This window comes from Panicum virgatum, chromosome 2K (genome assembly GCF_016808335.1).
Source record: "Panicum virgatum strain AP13 chromosome 2K, P.virgatum_v5, whole genome shotgun sequence".
NCBI lineage: Eukaryota > Viridiplantae > Streptophyta > Magnoliopsida > Poales > Poaceae > Panicum > Panicum virgatum.
Window position 1 is genome coordinate 65,895,762 of NC_053137.1, and position 21,788 is coordinate 65,917,549.

General features: G+C 45.0%; 2 protein-coding genes across 7 annotated transcripts; one reads left to right on the forward strand and one right to left on the reverse strand.

Annotated features, from left to right (window-relative positions):
• The first annotated feature begins 1,143 nt into the window (after positions 1-1,143).
• On the forward strand, positions 1,144-17,480 carry LOC120694689 (SAC3 family protein B-like). Of its 5 annotated transcripts, none has more exons than XM_039977887.1 (16): positions 1,144-1,760; positions 3,683-3,811; positions 4,459-4,659; positions 5,452-5,580; positions 10,944-11,123; positions 11,324-11,548; positions 11,650-11,888; positions 12,013-12,113; positions 12,223-12,438; positions 12,562-12,789; positions 12,858-12,949; positions 13,033-13,126; positions 13,992-14,084; positions 14,164-15,119; positions 15,209-15,323; positions 15,596-17,480. In XM_039977887.1, exons 1-16 carry the CDS (start codon positions 1,282-1,284, stop codon positions 17,357-17,359), a joined length of 5,241 nt encoding a protein of 1,746 aa, XP_039833821.1. In that variant the 5' UTR covers positions 1,144-1,281; the 3' UTR covers positions 17,360-17,480. The 5 variants fall into 5 exon arrangements, with proteins under 5 accessions (XP_039833821.1, XP_039833822.1, XP_039833823.1 ...); XM_039977889.1 differs by having other exon boundaries at positions 1,634-1,760; positions 3,688-3,811; positions 15,596-17,359; XM_039977890.1 differs by having other exon boundaries at positions 1,638-1,760; positions 3,688-3,811; positions 4,476-4,659; positions 15,596-17,359.
• Positions 17,481-18,001: 521 nt separating this feature from the next.
• Positions 18,002-21,464, reverse strand: LOC120694691 (probable protein phosphatase 2C 65). 2 transcript variants are annotated; one of them, XM_039977894.1, is made up of 5 exons: positions 20,416-21,464; positions 18,986-19,117; positions 18,530-18,878; positions 18,365-18,416; positions 18,002-18,284 (listed from the first exon to the last, which is right to left on the reverse strand). In XM_039977894.1, the coding sequence occupies exons 1-3, from the start codon at positions 21,295-21,297 to the stop codon at positions 18,837-18,839; spliced, it is 1,056 nt and encodes a 351-aa protein (XP_039833828.1). In that variant the 5' UTR covers positions 21,298-21,464; the 3' UTR covers positions 18,002-18,284; positions 18,365-18,416; positions 18,530-18,836. The 2 variants fall into 2 exon arrangements, with proteins under 2 accessions (XP_039833828.1, XP_039833827.1); XM_039977893.1 differs by having other exon boundaries at positions 18,530-18,891; positions 20,416-21,455.
• Positions 21,465-21,788: the final 324 nt, after the last annotated feature.

Sequence of the window (21,788 nt, forward strand, 5' to 3'; positions counted from 1 at the left end):
TGCCTCTTAGGTTACCTGAGGCTAGGGGATCATCTTTATGTAACAGTGAGGCTAAGTAAGAGGTCTACCGGTCTAGGGATTTAGTTGCAATGATTAGGGATCTCGTTGAAAAATTTAGAAATCAATATGTAATATTCAGCCGTACCAATGGAATAAATATGAACTGCCTCCTTCTCCTGTAAATAAGGCCCCGTTTGGGACGGCGGCTACGGCGCGTCTGAGCGAAAGAAGCAAAAAAATCCCGCCGAGCGGTCTGCGTCCAACACGCGTTTGCCGGCTGCCCACCACGCAAAACGCGACCAAATGAACTGCGCGGAGCAAAAACGCAGAAGCGGGCCGGGAGCCGTGTTGCACTTATTGTGGTCACGCTCATCCTTATCGCGGTCCCAAACAGGGCCTAAGCCTGGAGCTTGGAGATGGAGAGCTTTGGCTATTTACTCTCTTGCTCATTCTATTTGCACTCCCTCTTATTCTATCTCATCATCTCTTATCTGTTGGGGAACCAACTCCAACATAAATCATCATGGTCATTATCCATGTTACTACTTGCAGTTCATGGTGAAAAGTCAAAACCTTTGGTTAAACTTAAAGTTCAAATTCAATTTGGTTGGAGAAATTTAAAGCACATTTGCTCCTTAGGATAAAATTTCATCCTATATAAAAATAGCGCCCTCCCTTTATGTATAATAAACAAAGTCGTAGAAAATATTTGTGAGATTTAATTTGAAAAATATAGGGACCGTTCATTTTTTAATAATTAGGGACCTTTCATTGAAGAGGAGACGCTATAGATGTCTAGATGAGTACTCCCTCCGTCCAAAAAAAAGTAATTATAGAATTCAAAATTTATCAAAAAATAAGTCATCCTATCCTATTTGAAAAGTACATGTGCATGTAAGAAAATCAATTAGTGGCACATATGAATAATAAATAGGAGCAAATATAATCATTTTATATTTTTTTATTAATTTGTCTTAAAATTTCAAGCATGACTTGTTTTATTGGGACGGAGAGACTATTCAAAGTGGAGCACTTGCGCTTCAGATCATATATCCGAGAGAAATACATGGCTCGTTAGGTACCTGCTTGTAATTATTCCCGCGCTACATTCGAAGGTCCCCACCGGCAGATAGGCCCCACGGGTCAGTTGCCCGGGGCCTCTGAGCCGCTCGTCTTCCCCTTCTCTCCGATCTTCCACTCAAACTCAAACCCCTCCTCTCCATCACGCCGGCGACGAGCGCCGCCGGCTAGGGTTTCGTGTTCCGCCACCCGGCGGAGCCAATGGCCGCATCCGGCTTCGGCCGCGAAGCCGGGCCCTCCACCCGCGGCCCGGGCTCCGCCTTCCCTGCTTTCGGCGTCGGCGCCGCCACCCAGGCTGCCACCGCCCCTGCTGCCGCTACTCCATCCTTCCCCTTGGTTCGCCCCGCCACCCCGTCCACCCCCTCGGTTCGCCCGACCACCCAGTCCTTCCCCTCTGCCCGCCCGGTTGCCCCTTCCTTCCCATCCGCTCGCTCGACCAACCCTCTTGTTGCCGCCACCCCGCGCTTCCCGAGCCCTCGGCCCCAGCTCGCCGCCGCGGCTACAGTCTCTCGCCCTGCTACTACCCCGGCCATGCCCATACCCGTACCCTCAGCGCGCCCAGCAGCTTCTCCCGGCGCTGCTGCTTCCACGCGTTTCCCGAGCCCTCGCCCCACGCTCGACCCAGGCGCGGTTGCCGGCACTGGTCGCCACGTTGCTCGGCATCTTCTGCCCCAGCCAAGGTGATGTTTAGTGTTTTTAACCCTTTTTTTATTCTCAGTGATGGACTCGTTAAGCCTGTGTTTGTGTTTTTAAATTTTGCTGTGGAAGCTAATTGACTAGCGATTCAGCTTCCAATAATTGCTGTTTGTCGTGGTGTGCGAACCCACAGCCGGGTGGCGTAGTGCACCCGCCTAAACCCAGAGTGTGAGTACTCGGGGGTTAGCTAGGATTAGCCCAATCTCGGTGGAAGAACGCGATGAACACAGCAGGTTTTGAGTGGTTCGGGCCGCCGGAGCGTAATACCCTACGTCCACTTTGTGTTGTATTGCTTGTGCTCTCAAGAGGTTGAGAACGGGGTTGTTCGGAGTGAATCCGAGCTTGTGTTGTGTCTGGCTTCCCTTGGCCCCTCTTGGCCTTAGCTGAGTCTGTGTGTTTGTCGGGCGTGCTCTCCCTTTTATATGTCCAAGGGGAGCACGTACACTGAGCGGGGCCCCGACATGTGGACCCGGCGATGTATTATAAACTACACTTTGTCCTTCAATGCCTCAGATCCGGAGATCTTGTCGTCGGCTTCCGTGCGTAGCTTCTGACCAGGGATGGTCTTGAGCTGTCCTGTCAAAGTAGAGTCTAGCATTTGCAGCCGCGCGTCGAGGTCATGATGAAGCGCCGAACTACTGACTCAGTCCACTGTAGGCATGTAGCAGCGTGCACTGTTGCTCCAGTCAGTAGCTGGTCATCATGACTCGTTGCCCATGCGCGCGGCGCTGAGTCTTTAATGTTTGCCTTGGTAACTGACGAGCCGCCTCGGTAACTGGCGATCCACAGTGTGGACCGACAAAAGTTGCCTCGTGCCCAGAGGCAGCAGAGCCCGCCTCAACCACTCGCACTTAATGCGGGTGGGTGAGGGAGCTTCCAGCGGAAGGCTTGCGCCTGCGTTTGCGTGACACGTGGCGGCTCCGGACCCCTCTCGAGCAGCTAGCTGAGCCGAGAGCTCACGGGAGTCCGGATGTCACGTGGAGGTCCCGGACCCATCTGCGGTAGTCCGGATGGCACGTGGAGGTCCCGGACCCACCTGCGGGGGTCCGGATGGCACGTGGAGGTCCCGGACCCACCTGCGGGGGTCCGGGTCCGCGGCCACAGGTGCTGAGCATTTCCACCTCTGGGACACGTGGTGACACCGGATCCGTCCCCGAGCGGGAAGCGGGTCCGGGACCGTTGGTCCGGTGAGATGGAGTTGGACCCCAGGGGTCCGACTGCTCAGCTCCTTAGGGCGTAGTTACGGATAACTACGCGAGTCTTGGCACAGTAGGAGTGGGTACCTCAGCTGTAAGGTATCGACACTGTTGTATCTAAGTAGGTGTAGTGCAGATACTAAAATGTAGCATTAGTGACACATAGCTATGGACCTTAAGCACACCATTTGCCTTGTAGGGAGCTATATTCCACCAGCAGGAATTTCTCTTATGGAAATGTAAAATACTGTTGGTCGGATGTATGCATGCCTCATGTGACAATTGGCAGATCATACCACTACCATCTGCATTCTGTACGAGTAAACATTTGGCAGTATTCAAGTTCTCCTTTGTTCCAGGGACATATTCCCACATTGATCGGAGAAGGAGATAGATATAAAGAATTATTTCTAGTATCATTGTATATTATAGCTGCATTTTTGTTATATAACCTATGCGCTATATTATCCAGCCACACTGTTGTGGGCAATGTGTCTAGTTTCTCCAATATTGACCTGTTCGAAAACTAAATTTGCATGGTATGCTGTCTCATCATATAGAAACGTTGCATACTGAAAATGGAAGTATCTACCATCTAGCTGATCACATGTCTTGTGAACTCTTGTGCTTGGATAATTAGTCTTAGGTGCACATTTGAAGATGAAAACACCATGTATCCTTGCTGATGGAATTTTTGATGCCTTCTGTAGGCCAGCCACACCATCAGTAAGCAGGCCGGTGGATCCTTTTATTTCCTCAAGAAGCAGGGCCCTACCAGCTGTATCAAATCTGCGTGCAGATTCCCCTGCAGATTACGGTAGTGGTATGGGACAAAGAAGGTATAACACTTATTGGTGCATCTCTCTCAAGCTATTGGTATAATTGTAAAAGGTATCATATTTATTTTGGTTCAAATTAAGAAACATTTGTATTCTATACCTGATACGACTGATAGTACATGAGGGTTCATGGGAAGGTCTTTAATTTTGCAAATACATTTCTCCTTTGGAGCTTATATGATTGTAATTTTCAGCCAAAATACCATTTTCCAAGCTTTTGTAACATATGGCACAGGATAATCTTTTGTAACATCAGTACTATGATCTAGCCCCAGTCTACCAGTGAAGTGTGCTTTGTACCAAATATCCTTCACTTACTGCTGAACTCTGATGCATATACTTCCTTTTAACAGTCGTTTCCCACAATCTCATGGTTAGATGTACAATGTTTTTTTGTCGGTACCTCTTACACGGAGAACTATGTGGATTATGATGTCTGCTGTTTGAATATGGAACATAGTGCATAGCTGATGAGTGGACATAATTCTGACATGATTCTTTATCTGAAGTACACTATATGATCAGTGGACATAATTGTGTACCGAAAATCTCTCTTTGTTACATATGTGTCCTGTAAAGTTCTTCATAGAACATGGCAACATGCAGCCCATTAGGAATTTGAAACCTAATATTTCTTCTATTAACAGGTTGGTGAACTATGCAGATCCATTATTATTTGAAAATGGAACTTTACAATCTTCAGAGCAATTGAGGATTCAACCTTCAGAGCAAATGATGTTGCACACTTCAGCCAGATCACCACCGTCAAACATTGGCAGCAAGTTTATACGTCCATCGAACTTTCAAGATCATCATCCTGCGCAGATTGCTGATCCTCATGATAATGTGTGAGTTCTTTGATACAATTTTCTCCATTTTACACACTCTGTTACCTTTTAGCTTTGATTATTGTGTTAGTACAAACTATCCAGAAAACGAGCGTTGTAGTTACTTTGTTTGCTGCAGATAGTGGGGGCCTAAGATAGTACTGTCCAAGTTTGAATCCAGAACCAGTCTGCTTTCCATGACGCATGAACAATTTATTTTCCTCGTTATAACTTCAAACAAAGTTCCTAGAGTTGGCAGGCACTGTTCTGCCTTGTGGAGTAATTCGATGCTATCATCTATGGACTTATGGCTTACCAAGAGAAGGCTGCACACTTGCTGACCTGTAGAAGTTCCCAATTCCCATAATGTTGATCTGAACATGCTCTATTCGTGGGTGTGTTATTTTCAATAAACAATACAGTCCTTACGCTTTTTTTAATACAACCTTTGCTCACTATTCTTTCCAGATATAATATTATTCCTGTCTCTTTATTTTCTTGTGGGTTGGAGTTGTACTGGACATATGCTGGCTGATATCACAAGGGACAACGTTGCCATGTTGGGTTTCTGTAGATACACTCATTGTGCTAGAAGGGTTTCTGTTGTATATTTCCCTATAAGTTTCACTCATATTATTCACCGAGTCAAAATTTACGAAATGTTCTTTTCACGTCAACTCTACAGATAAATGTGAATTCATTTGCCCAGTCATCTCATTCAGTGCGTACATATATGCCTTGTGCTTATTTTTGCCTGTGTGCATGTATGTGCATTTATGCTTTGTAATGAGTTATCTTCTTATTTCTTCATAGATTCACTGGTCCATTGCAAAATCGATTGTTGGATCATAACATTTCAAAAAGGTCGAGGTCACCTACTTTGTGCTACCAGAATGTTGATGGCACGGAAGCTCGTATTGATACTGGTGGAAATTCTAGAAGGTACATAAATATGCTTATTTCTTTATGGCATTAAGATTTTATACTTTTAATGCATAGTAACTTTCTTTATGAAGTGCTCAACCACTTGATTCTGTACAAAATTAACTCTGAAGTATAGTTTCCTTGGAAACCAATCTAAAAAAGAAGATTCCCTTAGGAAATTTTCTGCCACCTTATTGGTTGTGTTTTGAACCTGAAGCTGGAAGACCATGAATACACAGAAAAATACTTCTATATATGTTTCTTTCTGTTTTAGAAAGTTAGTTTTCTTGAAATTTCTTGCTGAAGGGATATATTGAGAATGATGGTCTATTTAGGTTCTAATACAATTCTTCTGTTTAAATTGAAGTATTTTTTTTACTCTATTGCCTACCAATATTTTTTACTGTCTTAACTTTTGTTGCATAGTTTTCTGGAAATGTTAAAGCAGGCTAAGTATTCTGGTATTTTGAAAACTGGCATGTGTGTCCTGTTAAGTATGGCCCATATACTCTATAGGCCCAAGTGGCCCATACTGACTGCTTATCTACTGGCTCTCTATCCTTGCGCTCTCCCTCTTGGTTCATTCGATTCACCCACTGTAAGTCACATGGTATCAGAGCAGGTAGGGTTAGGGATACTCATCCCACCCGAGATCCACAGTCCGGTGGCCGGCCGCCGCTGTTTTGCAACCGCCCATCGCGACTCGCGTGCGGGAGCGGCCCCGCCTGTCCGCCTCCCTCTCTGCGCACCTCCGTCAGCGCGTCGTGCGCCGTCCGCGCGGCTGCGCCCCGTGCGGCTCGCGTGCGGGAGCGGCCCCGCCTGTCCGCCTCCCTCTCTGCGCACCTCCGTCAGCGCGCCGTCCGCGCGGCTGCGCCCTGTGCGGCTCCGCCTCCACCCGCAGGTTCTGCTTGCTCTGTTCTGCATGGGATGCTCTGTTCCACTGCTGTGCCGTGCGGCTCTGCTTGCTCTTTGTTCTGGTGCTGCTCTGCGCTTCACTGCTTTGCAGTACGGATCTACCTGCTGCTTGGTGCTTCGTTCAATTCAGTTCTTGCAATCTTCACCATGGCTCAGACCAGTTCCATTGTTATTAATATCACTCTTGATGGTTCCAATTATCCGGAGTGGTCGTTTTGTGTTGAAACTGCTTTGAGAGGTCATGGTCTTTATTCTCATCTCACTGATGATCCACCTAAATCTGATGGCAATAATGCTAGTATTATCACCACATGGCAAATTAATGATGGGAAGGTGATGGCTGCCATGATTAATAGCACTAAACAGTCTATGATTATGACTCTCAGAAAGTTCAAAACAGCTAAGCAAATATGGTCTGCCCTCAAGCAGCGTTATGTTCAGGACAGTGGTGCTCTTCTCCATAATCTCATGCAGCAAATGCATGTCATTGAGCAAGGTGATATGTCTATTGATGACTATTATTCTGCTTATGATCGTTTGATGGGTTCATTGACTTCTATGGTGAATGAGTGCACAACAGTTGACTGCCCAGCTCACAAATTTCTTGAAAGATTTCTAACATATCGCTTTGTCGTGGGAGTGAAACCAGAATTTGATTCCATTCGTACTCGGCTGCTTCATAATTCTTCTACACTCACTATGGACCAAGCCTTGGCTGAATTACTTGCTGAAGAAACTCGTCTTCAATCAATATCTTCTTCAGTATCACTGCCTCAGTGTGTTGGCAGCCTCTCAGCGGTACAATATGCCAAAGGCTACTTCTTTTGAGCCTTGTAAGCATTGTGGCAAGAAGAACCATGCTTCAGAAAATTGTTTTTCTCTCTATCCTGAGAAGTTGGCTGAGTATCGTGCTACACGTGGTCGGGGTACTTCCCGTGCTACTCGTGGTCGGGGTACTACTTCCACTACTAGAGGATCTGTATTTGTTGCTGCTGCCTCTCCTATTGGTGCTGCTCAGTCGTCATGGGTTCTTGATTCAGGGGCCTCCTTTCATGTGACATCTGATCGCTCTCAGTTGGTTGCTTGCAAGCCGGTCAACGATGATGCCTCTATTCAAACAGCTGATGGTACATCTTGTCCTATCACTCATCAGGGCTCTCTTTCTGGTTCAAATTTTTCTGTACCCAATGTCTCCTTTGTACCTCAATTATCTATGAACCTTCTTTCAGTCGGTCAAGTCACCGACCATAATTGTTTTGTTGGATTTGATGACACATCATGTTTTATTCAGGATCGTCGAAACGGGAATGTGATTGGGACTGGCCATCGCCGTAGAGGTTCTCATAGCCTCTATATTTGGACACCTTGCGCCTTCCTTCCTCTACTGCCTCCACCGCTCGTGTGTCATCTGTTGCTTTGTCTTCCACATCATCCTTTGCGAAGTGGCTTCATCGGCTTGGTCATCTATGTGGCTCTCGCTTGTCGACATTAATCAATAGTGGTTGCTTAGGCCGTACATCAATAGAGCCTAGTTTTCATTGTGAGGGATGTAAACTTGGAAAACAGATCCAACTTCCATATTTCTCTAGTGTATCACATTCTGCTAGGCCTTTTGATCTTGTTCATTCTGATGTATGGGGTCCTGCACCTTTTGCTACTAAGGGTGGTCATAAATATTATGTTATCTTTGTTGATGATCATTCTCGATACACTTGGATTTACTTCATAAAACATCGATCTGAATTGTGCTCCATTTACCAGACTTTCACTCGCATGGTTCATACTCAATTTTCTACTTCTATTCGTGTTTTTTGTTCTGACTCTGGTGGAGAGTATTTATCTGACACTTTTCGCAAATTTTTACTCTCTGAAGGCACTCTTGCCCAGCTCTCATGTCCTGGTGCTCATGCTCAGAATGGTGTTGCTGAGCGTAAACACCGCCACATCATAGAGACTGCTCGCACCCTTCTGATTGCTTCTTTTGTTCCTTCTCATTTCTGGGGGGAAGCCTTCTCCACATCTGTATATCTCATAAATAGACAACCATCATCCAAATTGTCTGGCAAATGCCCTAGTGAAATCCTCTTTGGTAAGCCTCCCAACTATGACCACCTTCGAGTTTTTGGATGTGTCTGCTATGTTCTGCTTGCACCTCGTGAGCGCACTAAATTGACTGCTCAATCGATTGAGTGTGTTTTTCTGGGGTATAGTCCTGAGCATAAAGGTTATCGCTGCTATGATCCTTCTTCTCGTCGCATGCGTATCTCTCGTGATGTGATATTTGTTGAGGACCGTCCTTTCTTTTATAACCCCTCTACACAACCCTCATATTCTCCCATAGAGTCCACATCTTTTATGAGTCTTCCTCCTATTTCATCCACAGATGATGTCACTTCATCTCCCGCATCCATTCCTGCTCCTTGTATTTCCACCTCGCCTCCACACTATGAGACACCTACTTCACCTCATCTGTTCTCAAAACCACCTATCACCCGCTTCTTCACGCGCCGTTCCAAAATCCCCACTGACATTTCTTCTCGCTCTCCCATCTCGGCCAGTCCTGACGTGCCCGCTGTTGACACTTCTAACTATAATATTGATGAGACACATTATTTATGATGAGTTACAGGCTGGTCCACGATATAATCTACGGGATCGTAGTACTATTCATCCTGAAGACAAGTATGGTTTTCCCAGCATGAATGCTATTATTTCTGAGCCAGCCACTTATCAGGAAGCTGCTAGTATTCCAGAGTGGCAGCTTGCTATGTCTGAGGAGCTTGCTGCCCTTGATCGTACAGGTACTTGGGATCTTGTTCCACTGCTGTCACATGCTGTGCCTATCACTGCAAATGGGTCTTCAAAATTAAAACCAAATCTGATGGTTCTATTGAAAGATATAAAGCTCGTTTGGTTGCCAGAGGTTTTCAGCAAACTCAAGGTCTTTATTATGATGAGACATTTGCTCCTGTTGCTCACATGACCACTGTTCGCACTCTAATTGCAGTGGCTGCTTCTTGTTCTTGGCCTATCTCTCAGATGAATGTTAAGAATGTTTTTCTCCATGGTGATTTACATGAGGAAGTATATATGCAGCCCCCACTTGGTGTTCATGCACCCTCAGGGTATGTTTGTCGTCTTCGTCGTGCCTTATATGGTCTCAAACAAGCTCCTCGTGCTTGGTTTGAGCGCTTTGTTTCTGTGATACGGGCTGCAGGTTTTTCACCAAGTGAGCATGATCTAGCCCTTTTTATTCATCATTCTCCGCATGGACGTACTTTGCTTCTCCTGTATGTTGATGATATGTTAATCACGGGAGATGATATAGAACATATTTCTCAAGTGAAGAAGCAACTTGGGGAGCAATTTCAGATGTCTGATCTAGGCCCTCTCAGCTATTTCTTAGGCATTGAGGTTTTGCATTCTCCCAAGGGCTATTATCTTTCTCAGTCCAAATATATACAAAATCTTCTTGCTCGCTCTGGCATTACTGATAATCGGACAGCTGCAACACCTATGGATCTTCACTTACAGCTTCGTCCTACTGATGGTGCTCCCTTGGAGGATCCCTCTCGCTATAGGCATATTGTCGGGAGTCTTGTTTATCTCACAGTTACTCTTGACCTGACATTGCTCATGTTGTGCATATCTTGAGTCAGTTTGTGAGTGCCCCTACAACGGTTCACTTTGGACACTTGCTTCGTGTTCTACGGTACTTACGGGGAACATTATATCAGTGTTTGCTCTATGCTCATGACAGTCCACTCCATCTTCATGCCTACTCGGACTCCACTTGGGCGAGTGATCCCACGTATCGTCGTTCAGTCACAGGTTATTGTATCCTTCTTGGTTCTTCTCCCCTTGTTTGGAAGTCCAAGAAGCAGTCAGCTGTATCTCGATCAAGTACAGAGGCAGAACTTCGAGCCCTGGCCACTACCACTTCAGAGATTGTATGGCTTCGATGGTTGCTAGCTGATTTTGGTATTTCCTGTGATACCCCCACACCGCTCCTTTGTGATAATACCGGAGCCATACAAATTGCTAATGATCCTGTGAAGCATCAACTCACAAAACATATTGGTGTTGATGCTTCGTTTACTCGGTCTCATTGTCATCAACAAACAATTGCTCTTCAGTATGTGCCATCAGAATTGCATGTAGCAGATTTCTTCACCAAAGCACAAACTCGAGAGCAACATAGACTTCATTTACTCAAACTTAATGCTTCAGATCCTCCACTTCCGCCTTGAGTTTGAAGGGGGGTGTTAAGTATGGCCCATATACTCTATAGGCCCAAGTGGCCCATACTGACTGCTTATCTACTGGCTCTCTATCCTTGCGCTCTCCCTCTTGGTTCATTCGATTCACCCACTGTAAGTCACATGTCCCACAGTTCCACTTAGTCACGTGACATATTTACTATGGGCTTTCTGCTAGAGATCATAACCCCCCTGCTTTGTTTGCAGACTGGTTGACTATACAGATAACCTCATCGGTGATGAAAATGTTGAAACCTCAAAAAGGATGAGACCGCCTGCATCAGAGTTCACACGCATGACCAAATCACCACCATCAGATATCAGAGACAATATTAGGTCATCACCCAACTCAGCCCAGAATCTTCGTGCACATGCCGATGTCCAGAAGTAAAGCCTTTTGCTTTGAATTTATTTCGTTTCATGTCAATTTTGGTCAGTGTGTTGCTTTGTGAAAGTGACAGCATTCTCAACATCCCATATCTCCCCCACCCTCTTGAAGTACTAGCTAGCAAATGAATGACCTCTTTCTGTGCCTGCTGATCGTTAATGTATTATTTACCAACTGGATTTTTTTGCCATTATTACAGGTCTAAATCCATTCCCAAGCTCAGAAATCAAATACAATCGCGCATTGGTGGCGCACGTTCGCCACCACATCAGATGTCTAGTCTTTCGGACGACTCCAACAAACTTAACACACCTGCTGTTTCTCCACCAAAGCCATCTATCCTTAGTGCTACCAGAAGAATGGGGACCTCTCCTTTGGATACCACTGATGATGATCACTCTACCCCTTTGACTGAACTTGAGAGGTAATTCTTGCCCTGACACATGACTTTCACTTCTCTCCTTGCAACAATATTTCCGTTATATAGGTTGCCTGTTGGTGTTACTCATGAAACTTTTCCTGCAGGGAGAAACAAGCAAAAGCCAAGCGGCTGGCTCGTTTCCATGCTGAATTAAGCAGGCCAGTGGAAAATACAAATGACTTCGTAAAAGCACTCAAAGGCTCTGCAGATAAGCCCAAACAAGCCACATCAGTGGGAAAAATTCCGATGAAAAAAATTGATGATACTGATGAAAATACCTTGGCTGACATGGATTCCCCAATGTTAGCTGCAATTGTTGGGCTTTGTCCAGACATGTGCCCAGGTGATTACTGCTCTAGGTCGACTTATTTTCATGTGATACAATTTTAGCCATTCACATTGCCTCTTCAATATATTTTTCTCCAAACATGGTATTAACAGATTGCTTGTATCCTTGTTTTCGCTAGAACCTGAAAGGGCAGAGCGTGAGAGAAAAGGAGATCTCGATAGGTATGAGAGATTAGATGGAGACAGAAACCTAACTACTGAGCTTCTCGCTGTCAAAAAGGTACATAATGTTTCCTTATAACCTGGCAGTATGACAGTATTCTATCTTTAATTATTTCTGATCACATATAACAGGAATCATGATGGAAGTTCCTATCTGATTGATACAGTATAATAGGACCGCTGAGAGAGATGCAGACTTGATAAGGCCTTTGCCAGTTCTACAGAGGACAATGGATTACCTTCTTAGTTTGCTGGACCACACGTATGATGACAGTTTCTTGGGCTTATACAACTTCTTGTGGGACAGGATGCGAGCAATAAGAATGGATCTTAGAATGCAACATTTCTTCAATCAAGAGGCTATTTCTATGCTTGAGCAAATGGTACTTTCATGTGTCCCTATGTTGGCCAGTGCTTATTTTATCATACAGTATGCATTTCTTTCTGTGGGTACCTGTGTTCCCTGGAGTGTTTCATCTTGGAATATGTCTTTTCTTTCTGAGCAGATAAGACTCCACATTATTGCAATGCATGAATTATGTGAGTACAACAAAGGGGAAGGTTTTTCGGAGGGTTTTGATGCACACCTCAATATTGAGCAGATGAATAAAACATCAGTTGAGCTATTTCAAATGTATGATGACCATAGGAGAAAGGGTGTTTTCTTCTCAACAGAAAAGGAATTTCGGGGTTATTATGCACTACTCAAGTTAGACAAGCATCCTGGTTACAAGGTGAGGCATTGACAGATCTGGTCAGTTGCATTTTGATATTTGCTGACTTGCACACGCATTTGAATTAGGTCGAACCTGCTGAGTTATCTCTGGATCTTGCTAAGATGTCTCGTGAAATCAGAGGCAGTCCAGAAATCTTGTTTGCAAGAGAAGTTGCGAGGTAGTCATACCATCAAATGTCATTTACTATTATCATGTTTGCACTAGCTTTATCTCACTGCCTACATTTTCTATGCAATTCAGAGCTTGCAGAATGGGGAATTTTATAGCCTTCTTTCGTCTTGCAAGGAAAGCAACATATTTGCAGGCCTGTTTGATGCATGCTCACTTTGCAAAGGTAAGAATCATTGCCTTTAAAAGCTGTTCATCAATGTAGCCTTTTAGTGTAAATTATTCTTCCCTAGATGTTCTTACATTTCTTAGTTCTCAGTTATGCTGGAAATATTATAATGGAATTAACCATGTTATAGTGACCCGTGAATTCTTTTCCCAAGGCAAAAATTGCGCTGTAGCGTAAACTTGATTAATTTTAGTTGTTGTATGGTAGCATTGTATTGTATGTCATTTAAAATTTTCCACCCTCTTGATTTGAGTGGCAGAGTTTTTTCCACCCTGTCAGGGACTTAAATGGCCCCGCATCTCAGTGAAAACTGGTACTCAACACTTGAGGGTGGCAAATTATCAAATGCTCCGGCTTAGATGGCAATATGATATTAGGAATATGTATCCTAAAGACTAATAAGGGAATATTGGTTGAATGATTGGAAGTGGCACTGGTCATTATGGAATATATCATATGCCTGTTATCGTACTGCTTTCTTACTAATATATCGGCCCCTTCTGATATTAATATGAAGTTAAGAACTGAAGCTATGCACATGCACAAAGATACGAAGGGGAGACCCCTGCTCTCCACAATGCTAAAAAGATAGACATAAAGCCACCCTAATTACAAAGCTTTAAACCATCCAAATAACTAAAGTTTCAACTATCACATTGGAAACTTGCAAATTGTTTAAATGTAATATATTGTGACTTAATGCATATTGCTACACATTATTGGGTTGTGTGCATCGGATGATTTTATTGTAGTGTCATTTTTCACTAAGTTGCCACTACTTTGGTACTTTCGTGTAGCCTATTGATGTTCTTCTATTTCAAGTGCACTTGTGTAATTCTTAACAGCTGAAGTCTCTTTCCAGCTAAGAAGGCAAGCACTCGCTTCATTGCACAGTGGTCTCCAGAGTGGACAAGGCATCCCTATTTCACAAGTTGTTGAGTGGCTTGCTATGGAGGTAAGTGTGTTATCTTGCTTGCACAGTAACTAGTTTAACACCGGAAAATTGCAATCCTTATGCCTTCATTCTTTTCAAGGATGAGGACATTGAAAGTCTCTTAGAGTACCATGGTTTTGGATTGAGGCAGTATGAAGAGCTGTACCTAGTAAAAGAAGGACCTTTTCTTAACAGTGAAACCGATTTCCCATCTGGCTGTTCTCAGCTTGTGCATTTAAAGAAATCTCATAGAGTCATTGTTGATGTTTCTTCCGGGCCAGTTTGTGCTCCTATAAGCAAAAAGAATACTTCAGTTTCATATCCTAGTCGACTTGCTAGTGGTAAAAGAGATCTATTTCCATCACAGCATGCTCCTGTGGTTCCACATGATGGCAGAAGGGATCTCTTTTCATTGTTTTCTGGGCCTGTTTCAACCACTCCTGGCAGACATATTAGCTCACCGTTTCCTGACCCCTTTTCTCCAAAAGCTGCCAATAAATTATTCAGTTCAAAACGTCCAAATCCTCTTGTCCCAAATGCTGATAGAGAAGACAGTGTTTCAACCTTTCCTACTGTTGTTTCTCCACATAGTAGCAAAATGGAGATATTCTCAAAAGCACCAAAAGTTGCATCGCCAAAAGCCGAAGGCAAGGCCAAGTTGTTTGATGATCTTACAGCTGAAGACCAAGATAGTGGAATTGCAGGGTCCCCTCAAAAAGTGGACGTGCAAACAGAGATACTGTGGTCACAAGCTAATACAGAAAACATCAATGCTTTGGCAGAACCAATTGTTTCACATTCTCTTTCGGATGACATTTCTTTAGATTATTACTCCAATATGCTTGGAGAGGAAGACAAGTTAGACATGGATGAGGGAACTCCACCAGACCATGAAGTTCTGGTTATCGAACCTGGCTCACCTATTGGCTCCCTTTTGTCTGATCAAAATGAATATGATGATCATAATATTAGTAACAACACAGTTAATGACTGGTTACCAATTGTTATGTCCCCTGAGAAACAAATTTCCGATGAAAAGCTGAAGGCAATACTGAGGTTGTTTCCTATCCTGAAACTATTTATGTTCCCATCAATAGGGTTTTGGTGGTACCTTATGAAACTTTGATCACTATTGTGATATTTAGGAAATGGAGGCAGTGTGCTGCGGACAAGCGATTTCATAGGGAGCAGAAAAATGCTCTTGCTGTTGCAGCATTGTGTTCTCTATCACTTGGCCCACCAGTTCATAATACTGCAATGGTAAGTCATCCTAAGACATGCTATATTTGTTTCCAGAACCGCTTAATTGAGATGTTGCTTTTTACTTCTTAAGTGTTATAAACATTACTTTTTGCAAGATGAAGGTTGAAATGAATGATTATCACCTCTGTTGATAGATAAAAACAATTTTAACTTTGGTTCCAAGAAGAAAGTGTGTTAATGTCGTGCAATTTTTGTACACAACGATGTTTCTGTAAGTTTTTTCTGTGTTATTAAAAATTGATAATGATAAAGACTTGTCTATTATGAAGGTTCCTAAGCTTGCTGTTGAAGAGCTGGACATTGGGAATGCCTTTAAAGAAAGACAAGCGAGGCAACAAAGATCTTGGTCACAGCTCAATGTTTCTGAGTTGTCTGGTCCCATTTTACTTGAAACTAACCCTGATGCTAGATGCTTCTGCTGGAAGTTACTTGTACTTGTCCCACCAGGTGCCATGGAATCCCAGACCAACAATTTTGCCTCAAAATGGTTACTTAGGAAGCTCATGGGTTCTGGAAATGGAGATAGTGGATTGGTTGTTTCATCAGAAGGCCTATCAATTTGGACAGAGTGGATCAGCTTTCCGAACACATGCTGTTTGTCTGTTGTTAGGGCCAGTGATCAGCAAGTTATTGGTAATGATATTGCCAATAGTACGAGCTGTATAGTGTTTGTAGTGTCTGAAGGCATTTCATGGGAAACGCACAAGGCACGACTTAGCAGTCTCTTAGCCTCCATACCAGCTCAATCCCATCTTCCTCTCCTGATTTTGAGCAGTGATACATATCATGAAGGGTATGACCATGCTTCACAGTATATCATTGACAGGCTTGGCCTCAGTGGTCTGGATAGAGGAAAGATCGCTTCATCATTGGTTATTTTTCTTGTTGAACACATGGAAGATTGTGCCAATGGTTTCTTTGATGATGAGAATCTGCGGGAGGGTCTCAAATGGCTGATTAGAAGTTTACCAAGACAGCCTGATGTCACTCTTGTGAAGACCCATGAGTTGCTTCTGAACTGCTTGAACCCACAACTTGAGCTGCTTAATACCCATGTTGTACCTGGAGCTGGCCCTGGAGATTGCATTTCAGTATTCAACAATGCTGTTGATCAAGTTGCAGAAGAGATTTTGGCTGCAGCATGCACAAACGCAAACCAATGGCCAGCTCTTGAGATTGATCTTCTGGATAGAACAAGTAATGAGAGGAGATATGCAGAAATGTTCTTGCCTAGCACAGGATGGTCATCACCTTCAAAGATCCAGCCACTGCTTGCAGCCATTAACACTTGCAAGATTCCAGAGTTCCGTTATGATTTATCTTGGCTAAACCAAGGTTCTCACCTGGGCAAGCAAACTCAAGATCAGAAGAAGTTCCTTCAGGAGTGCTTAGTGAGATATCTGACTGAATCAACTCAGTTGTTAGATGAAACTCAGGTGGCCACCGAAGTGAATATTATGGTGCAGAAATATGTTGGGCTTGAGCTCCGGGACTCGTACTACTACCTTGTTCCAAGATGGGTGGCTATCTTCCGGCGTATTTACAACTGGAGGCTAGCAAAGCTTTCTACCGGAGAGTTCTCGGAAGCTTATGTCCTGAGCCAGCACCTCTATCAGGCTCCTGCAGCAGCTAACTCTAATGGTGCCACAACCACACAAGAGCTCACTGCTAACAGCAACACCTGTGATGAGGCATGCATTTTGGAGGATCACAGCATGATGCCTGCTGTGTCAACCGGCCTCTCACTAGATGAAATCATCGAGATCAATTGTGATTTTGATGGTGTTGATGCGCAACCTGCAAGTCAACAGCCACGACCACCCACCCAGATTCATGAAGAACCTCATGCACCAGCAGACACCAACAGCGAGACAAACATGGTGCATGGTATTAGTGATGAAATGTACATACCAAGAAGAGTAGAGCTGGGAGAGCTGGTGCCACTCGAGAGGGACGACAAACTTGCCCGGCTACTCGAGCAGTGTACCAAGCTGCAGGACAGGATCGACGAAACGCTTTCCATTTACTTTTGAGCCTGTGGAATGTTGGAAGGGTTACATTACACCATTCTTCCACACTACTACACTAGTTGTAACTTGTAACATTAGATTTTGCAAAAAGAAAAGGAAAAAGAAAAGAAATATTGGGAAATCATGGCTTTTTTTTTGACATGAATGAAATGTTACTATAGTAGGTCATGATCAGCCTAGGTGTGCCTTCTCTTGGCCGGCTTGATTGCTTCTCGGTAATATTGCGGGGTGGTCTTGCCCCCACAGGTTGAGTTTTTTTTCTTATATTATATTGTAGCTATGTAGAAGATTCTTTCTTGAATCACATCAATCAAATGCATCAAGTACTCTCTTGCATGACCGTAGCTTCTCTTGGCCCATATGTAATCCTTTTCCGTCCGTACGGAGGTGACAAATAAGAGCACCAGTTTGTCAAAAATTAAATAATAGATGCTTGCATAACACGATCAACTCGTGTTCCAGCAGCGGCAACCGGAAAAGCATATAACGGAATAAAGGTAATAAGACCATAGTCAACTAAAAGAGCCAGCTAAAAGAAGCGACCCATATTCGTTTTTTCCTTGTGAAAGCTTCGACCTGATTTGTTCCGCACGGCACCTGCATTTCAATTCCAGATCCTGATTCTGTGGCAGAATGACACTTGGGTTGCATCCCATACCATACCACGGCAAGCATCAGCTTAAATTAAATTTACTGGTAAAGTGAACAAATACAATAAAGAGAGAATAATTCCATTCCACAGAGAACACTTATGGTGGCGCCCAACACCACTAATCAATCCCCTGCTTAGATGACCCCCCCCCCCCCCCCCCCAACTTCGGTCAGAACCTTCCCATTGTCAGTTTGCGGCAGGTGCTCTAAGAAAACACGAGCAACACTGAGATCTGCCGCTGACCAACATCACATCCATGGCATGGCTAGTAGCTCCCTGCAGAAGACAACAGCCTCTCAATAATAGTTCCCCAAAAATCTAACAGAAAATATTAGAGTTTCTGGGTAAGATCTTACGGAGGATGGCCATGGGTATGGCAAGGCATCTTTTCACCATTTAACTTGGATACTGCAATGGAATGCACAAATTATGTGAGCTTGCTTGCATTTTCTCCATTCACTGGTAAGAATTAGAAGACTGGAATATATATATAAACAAGGATAGAAGACTGGCGGGGTTACCTCCACATTCTGCAGGAGGCTGGATGGATACTTTACTGCATAGGCAGTTCCAGCTCAGTACCACCATCCACCCTATGCCAAGGTTGTACTTGTTGTGATGCAGCTTGCTCACTCCGCACAGGCTTGGAAGCATCTGATATTCTACCATGTATCAACAAAGGGTGCATAGAAGGAACAATGCAGGAGAGGCTTCGTTCTGTTGGAGAGCCTGAGGATGATGACTGCATTTCGGTAGCAGCACATCTGTTCAAGTGACTTGCTTCTGGTGGTACAAATACAGGTATCTCTGACTGTACTGTGCGCACAGCTATTGATGCTCCGATGCTACCACAGTCCACTTTGTTGCTCCCTGCAGGACCTGACTGAGTAAATTTTGGAAAGAAAAATAAATTTTCTGCAAGTCACTGAATAAGTTCTCTTTTTATGCTTGCAGAATTAAAAAATTTGTGCACCTACAGTTTCAGAGTCCCGGATATGCACAATGATTATTGTTATATCATCTGTCCTGTTTTCATGGTCCAGCCATAGTTTGTATGACTCTGCAGCGATTGCTGAGCAGGCATCTCGAGGATCTTGATACATAGCAACCTGTAGCGAACCAGAAAGAGTCCAGAATTAGTGGCACAGATCCACAGGATATCGCAGGCAAAGCCAAACAAGAAAAATCACATATTTAACATTAGATCATTACTGAAAATTTTTGGTAACTCCAAGAATGTCATATGTAACAGATTAGTACCACAGGTGCACCTCATGCAGATGTGCACCAGAGGCAAAGAGAAAGAATATATATAAGGCGTGAGAAGCAAAACAGCTGTTAGCAGCCTGGTTTTGTTATATATAGTACTTCCGAAACTCGAAGAAAATGTTGGCATAGAAAAGAGGAGGTTATGAGGGGACCATCCATTGTTAACTGCAGCTCATGTTTGCCCTAATCAGAAAAAAAAATGACAATGCAGGTACAGCCCTAGTGATTCAGCAATCGGCAGTTCAATTTGAAGTGGCCTGCCAGTTTTTTAGGACCAATAAGATGGCTAATATACCTTTTCTATCATCAATACTTTAGGAAAGTTTTCAAAGACATGCCTACTCAGTCCTTGCATTCATTTACCTAGCTTCTCCCTCCACTTTTCTGCTCGCACTTCTGATTAGTCAATTTTTCATCACAGCTCAAATGCTAGTCTATTCTTCTACAACTCAATAAAGTTACCTCCACTTATGCAGAACTTTATTCAGAGAGGGAGAGCTTTCATAATGACAACATCAATCGACCTTGAAAGTGTAAACCCTCACCGTTCCATAATCATTACACCATCCTGCAGTTCCAACTTTTTGAGAAAAGCAACTTGGCTGACAGAATGCTTTTTTGTATGCGAGAAAAAGTAGTCCATTTGTACTGTTTGCCGCATGTTAAAACGGGCCATTATACTATTATACTATAGGCAAACTGTTACTCATCAGCAACTACTCCACACCATCTTTATACCATTCCTAACAGCCCATACACCAAACTCATATGAAATCATTTCGCACTATGCAGAAAGTCAACTTATGATTAATCCCTAAAGTATGATTATCCCGGAATGCATCGTGACTATCCATAAATCAGTTCCTTTGACATCAAAAGTCTACACCAAGGCTGTAGTTGGCTGGATAAATGAACAAACACGTGTGATTACTGTAGTCCTTGCAAGTAATCCAGACAGAATGTAGCAGCTAATTCCCGCACCCACTAGACTCACCACATTGCAAGGCGCACAACTTGTGTCCCTGTCTATTTCGTGGACCACGATACGCAGTGGCTAAAATACTAGAATTTATCTACATTGGTCAATAAACAAACGGGAAGGAACAGGAAAGAATTGAGAAGAGAATGAAAGCAGTACCATGTCAACAACTTCCTGGCTGGAGAGGAACTCGAACACGCCATCGCTCGCAACAACGAAGAACAGGTGGGCTTGAGTGATCTCCACGCTCTTCACCTCAGGCTCGGCGATGACCCCAACCGCCTCGGCCGCGAGATCCCCGAGGCTGCGCGTGAAGGCCGTGCCAGGGTAGAGGCCGTCGCGCGCCCAGACGCGCGGCGGGTCCCCCTCGTCGGGCACCCACCCCTCGGACTCCGGGTCGCGCATGCCCTCCACCTGCTCGACGGACATGACCCGCGCGCCGCACGCCTTGACGCGCGCGCGCTCGTCGGCGCGGAACGGGGTCTGGTCCCACGAGAGGTCCTCGGCGACGACCCGGCCGGCCCGCCACACCCCTGCGACGGCGCGCGAGTCCCCCACGTTGGCCACGTGGAGCGCGCCGCCGGCCACCAGCGCCGCCACGGCGGTGGTCCCGCTCATGGAGTCGTCGACCCCCGCCACCGCGTGCATCTCCGCGTTGGCGCTCAGCATCGCCTCCCGGAACGCGGCGGCGGGGCCCTCGGCCAGCGACCCGGCCCCCGCCGCAGCGGCGAGGAGGCGCGGGAGGGCGTCCCGCGCGAACCCGGCGCAGGCGGCGCCCGCAGCGCCGTGCCCGTCGAAGACGGCGAAGAGGTGGAGGTCCGGGTCGCCCGCGAAGCGCGTGGCGACGAGGTGAGCGTCCTGGGACTCCCGGCCCGGCGAGTCCGGGTAGAGCCCCGGCACGGCCAGCGTGGCGTACTCCAGCACCAGCCCTGCGCCGGGGACCTCGGCGCGGCCGAGGGTGGCGCCGCTGCGCCCCCGCCCGCCGCCGGAGCCCCTCCCCGGGGGCCGAGGCAGGCAGCACTTGCCCTGCGTGCACCCCATGGACGTGTGGCTAGGGTTTGGGGCGCGCTCTCTGGGTGCGTGATTTTGGGGGCTCGGGCAGTTAAGAATTGGAAGGGGGAGAAGGAAAATGGGGGCAGGCAGGGAGAAGACAGGAGAGAGGAGACTGGGAAGGGGAGAATGATTCAAACGGTGCTAGGCCGACACGTAGAGCAAGAGGAGTCGCACGGCACGCATAGAAAATTAATTAGGTACCCAAGTGGACAGTGAGAGTGACGCGGAAATGGACATGGGTTAAGCATGCCAACAAAAACATCAGGTAAACCTTTTTTGCTTTTGTTTTCGTGAAGACATATTAGGCTAGAATTTTTTAATAATTTATAATTATAAAGATTACAGGTTGCGAACATCATACTAAAAATACTAAATGGCAGGACACAAATACATTCCATTAAACACATATGATGTAGTGTGAACTTTTTTTTTTTGATGGGATGTAGTATGAACTTCATATCAAGATAGTCAGTTGTGAT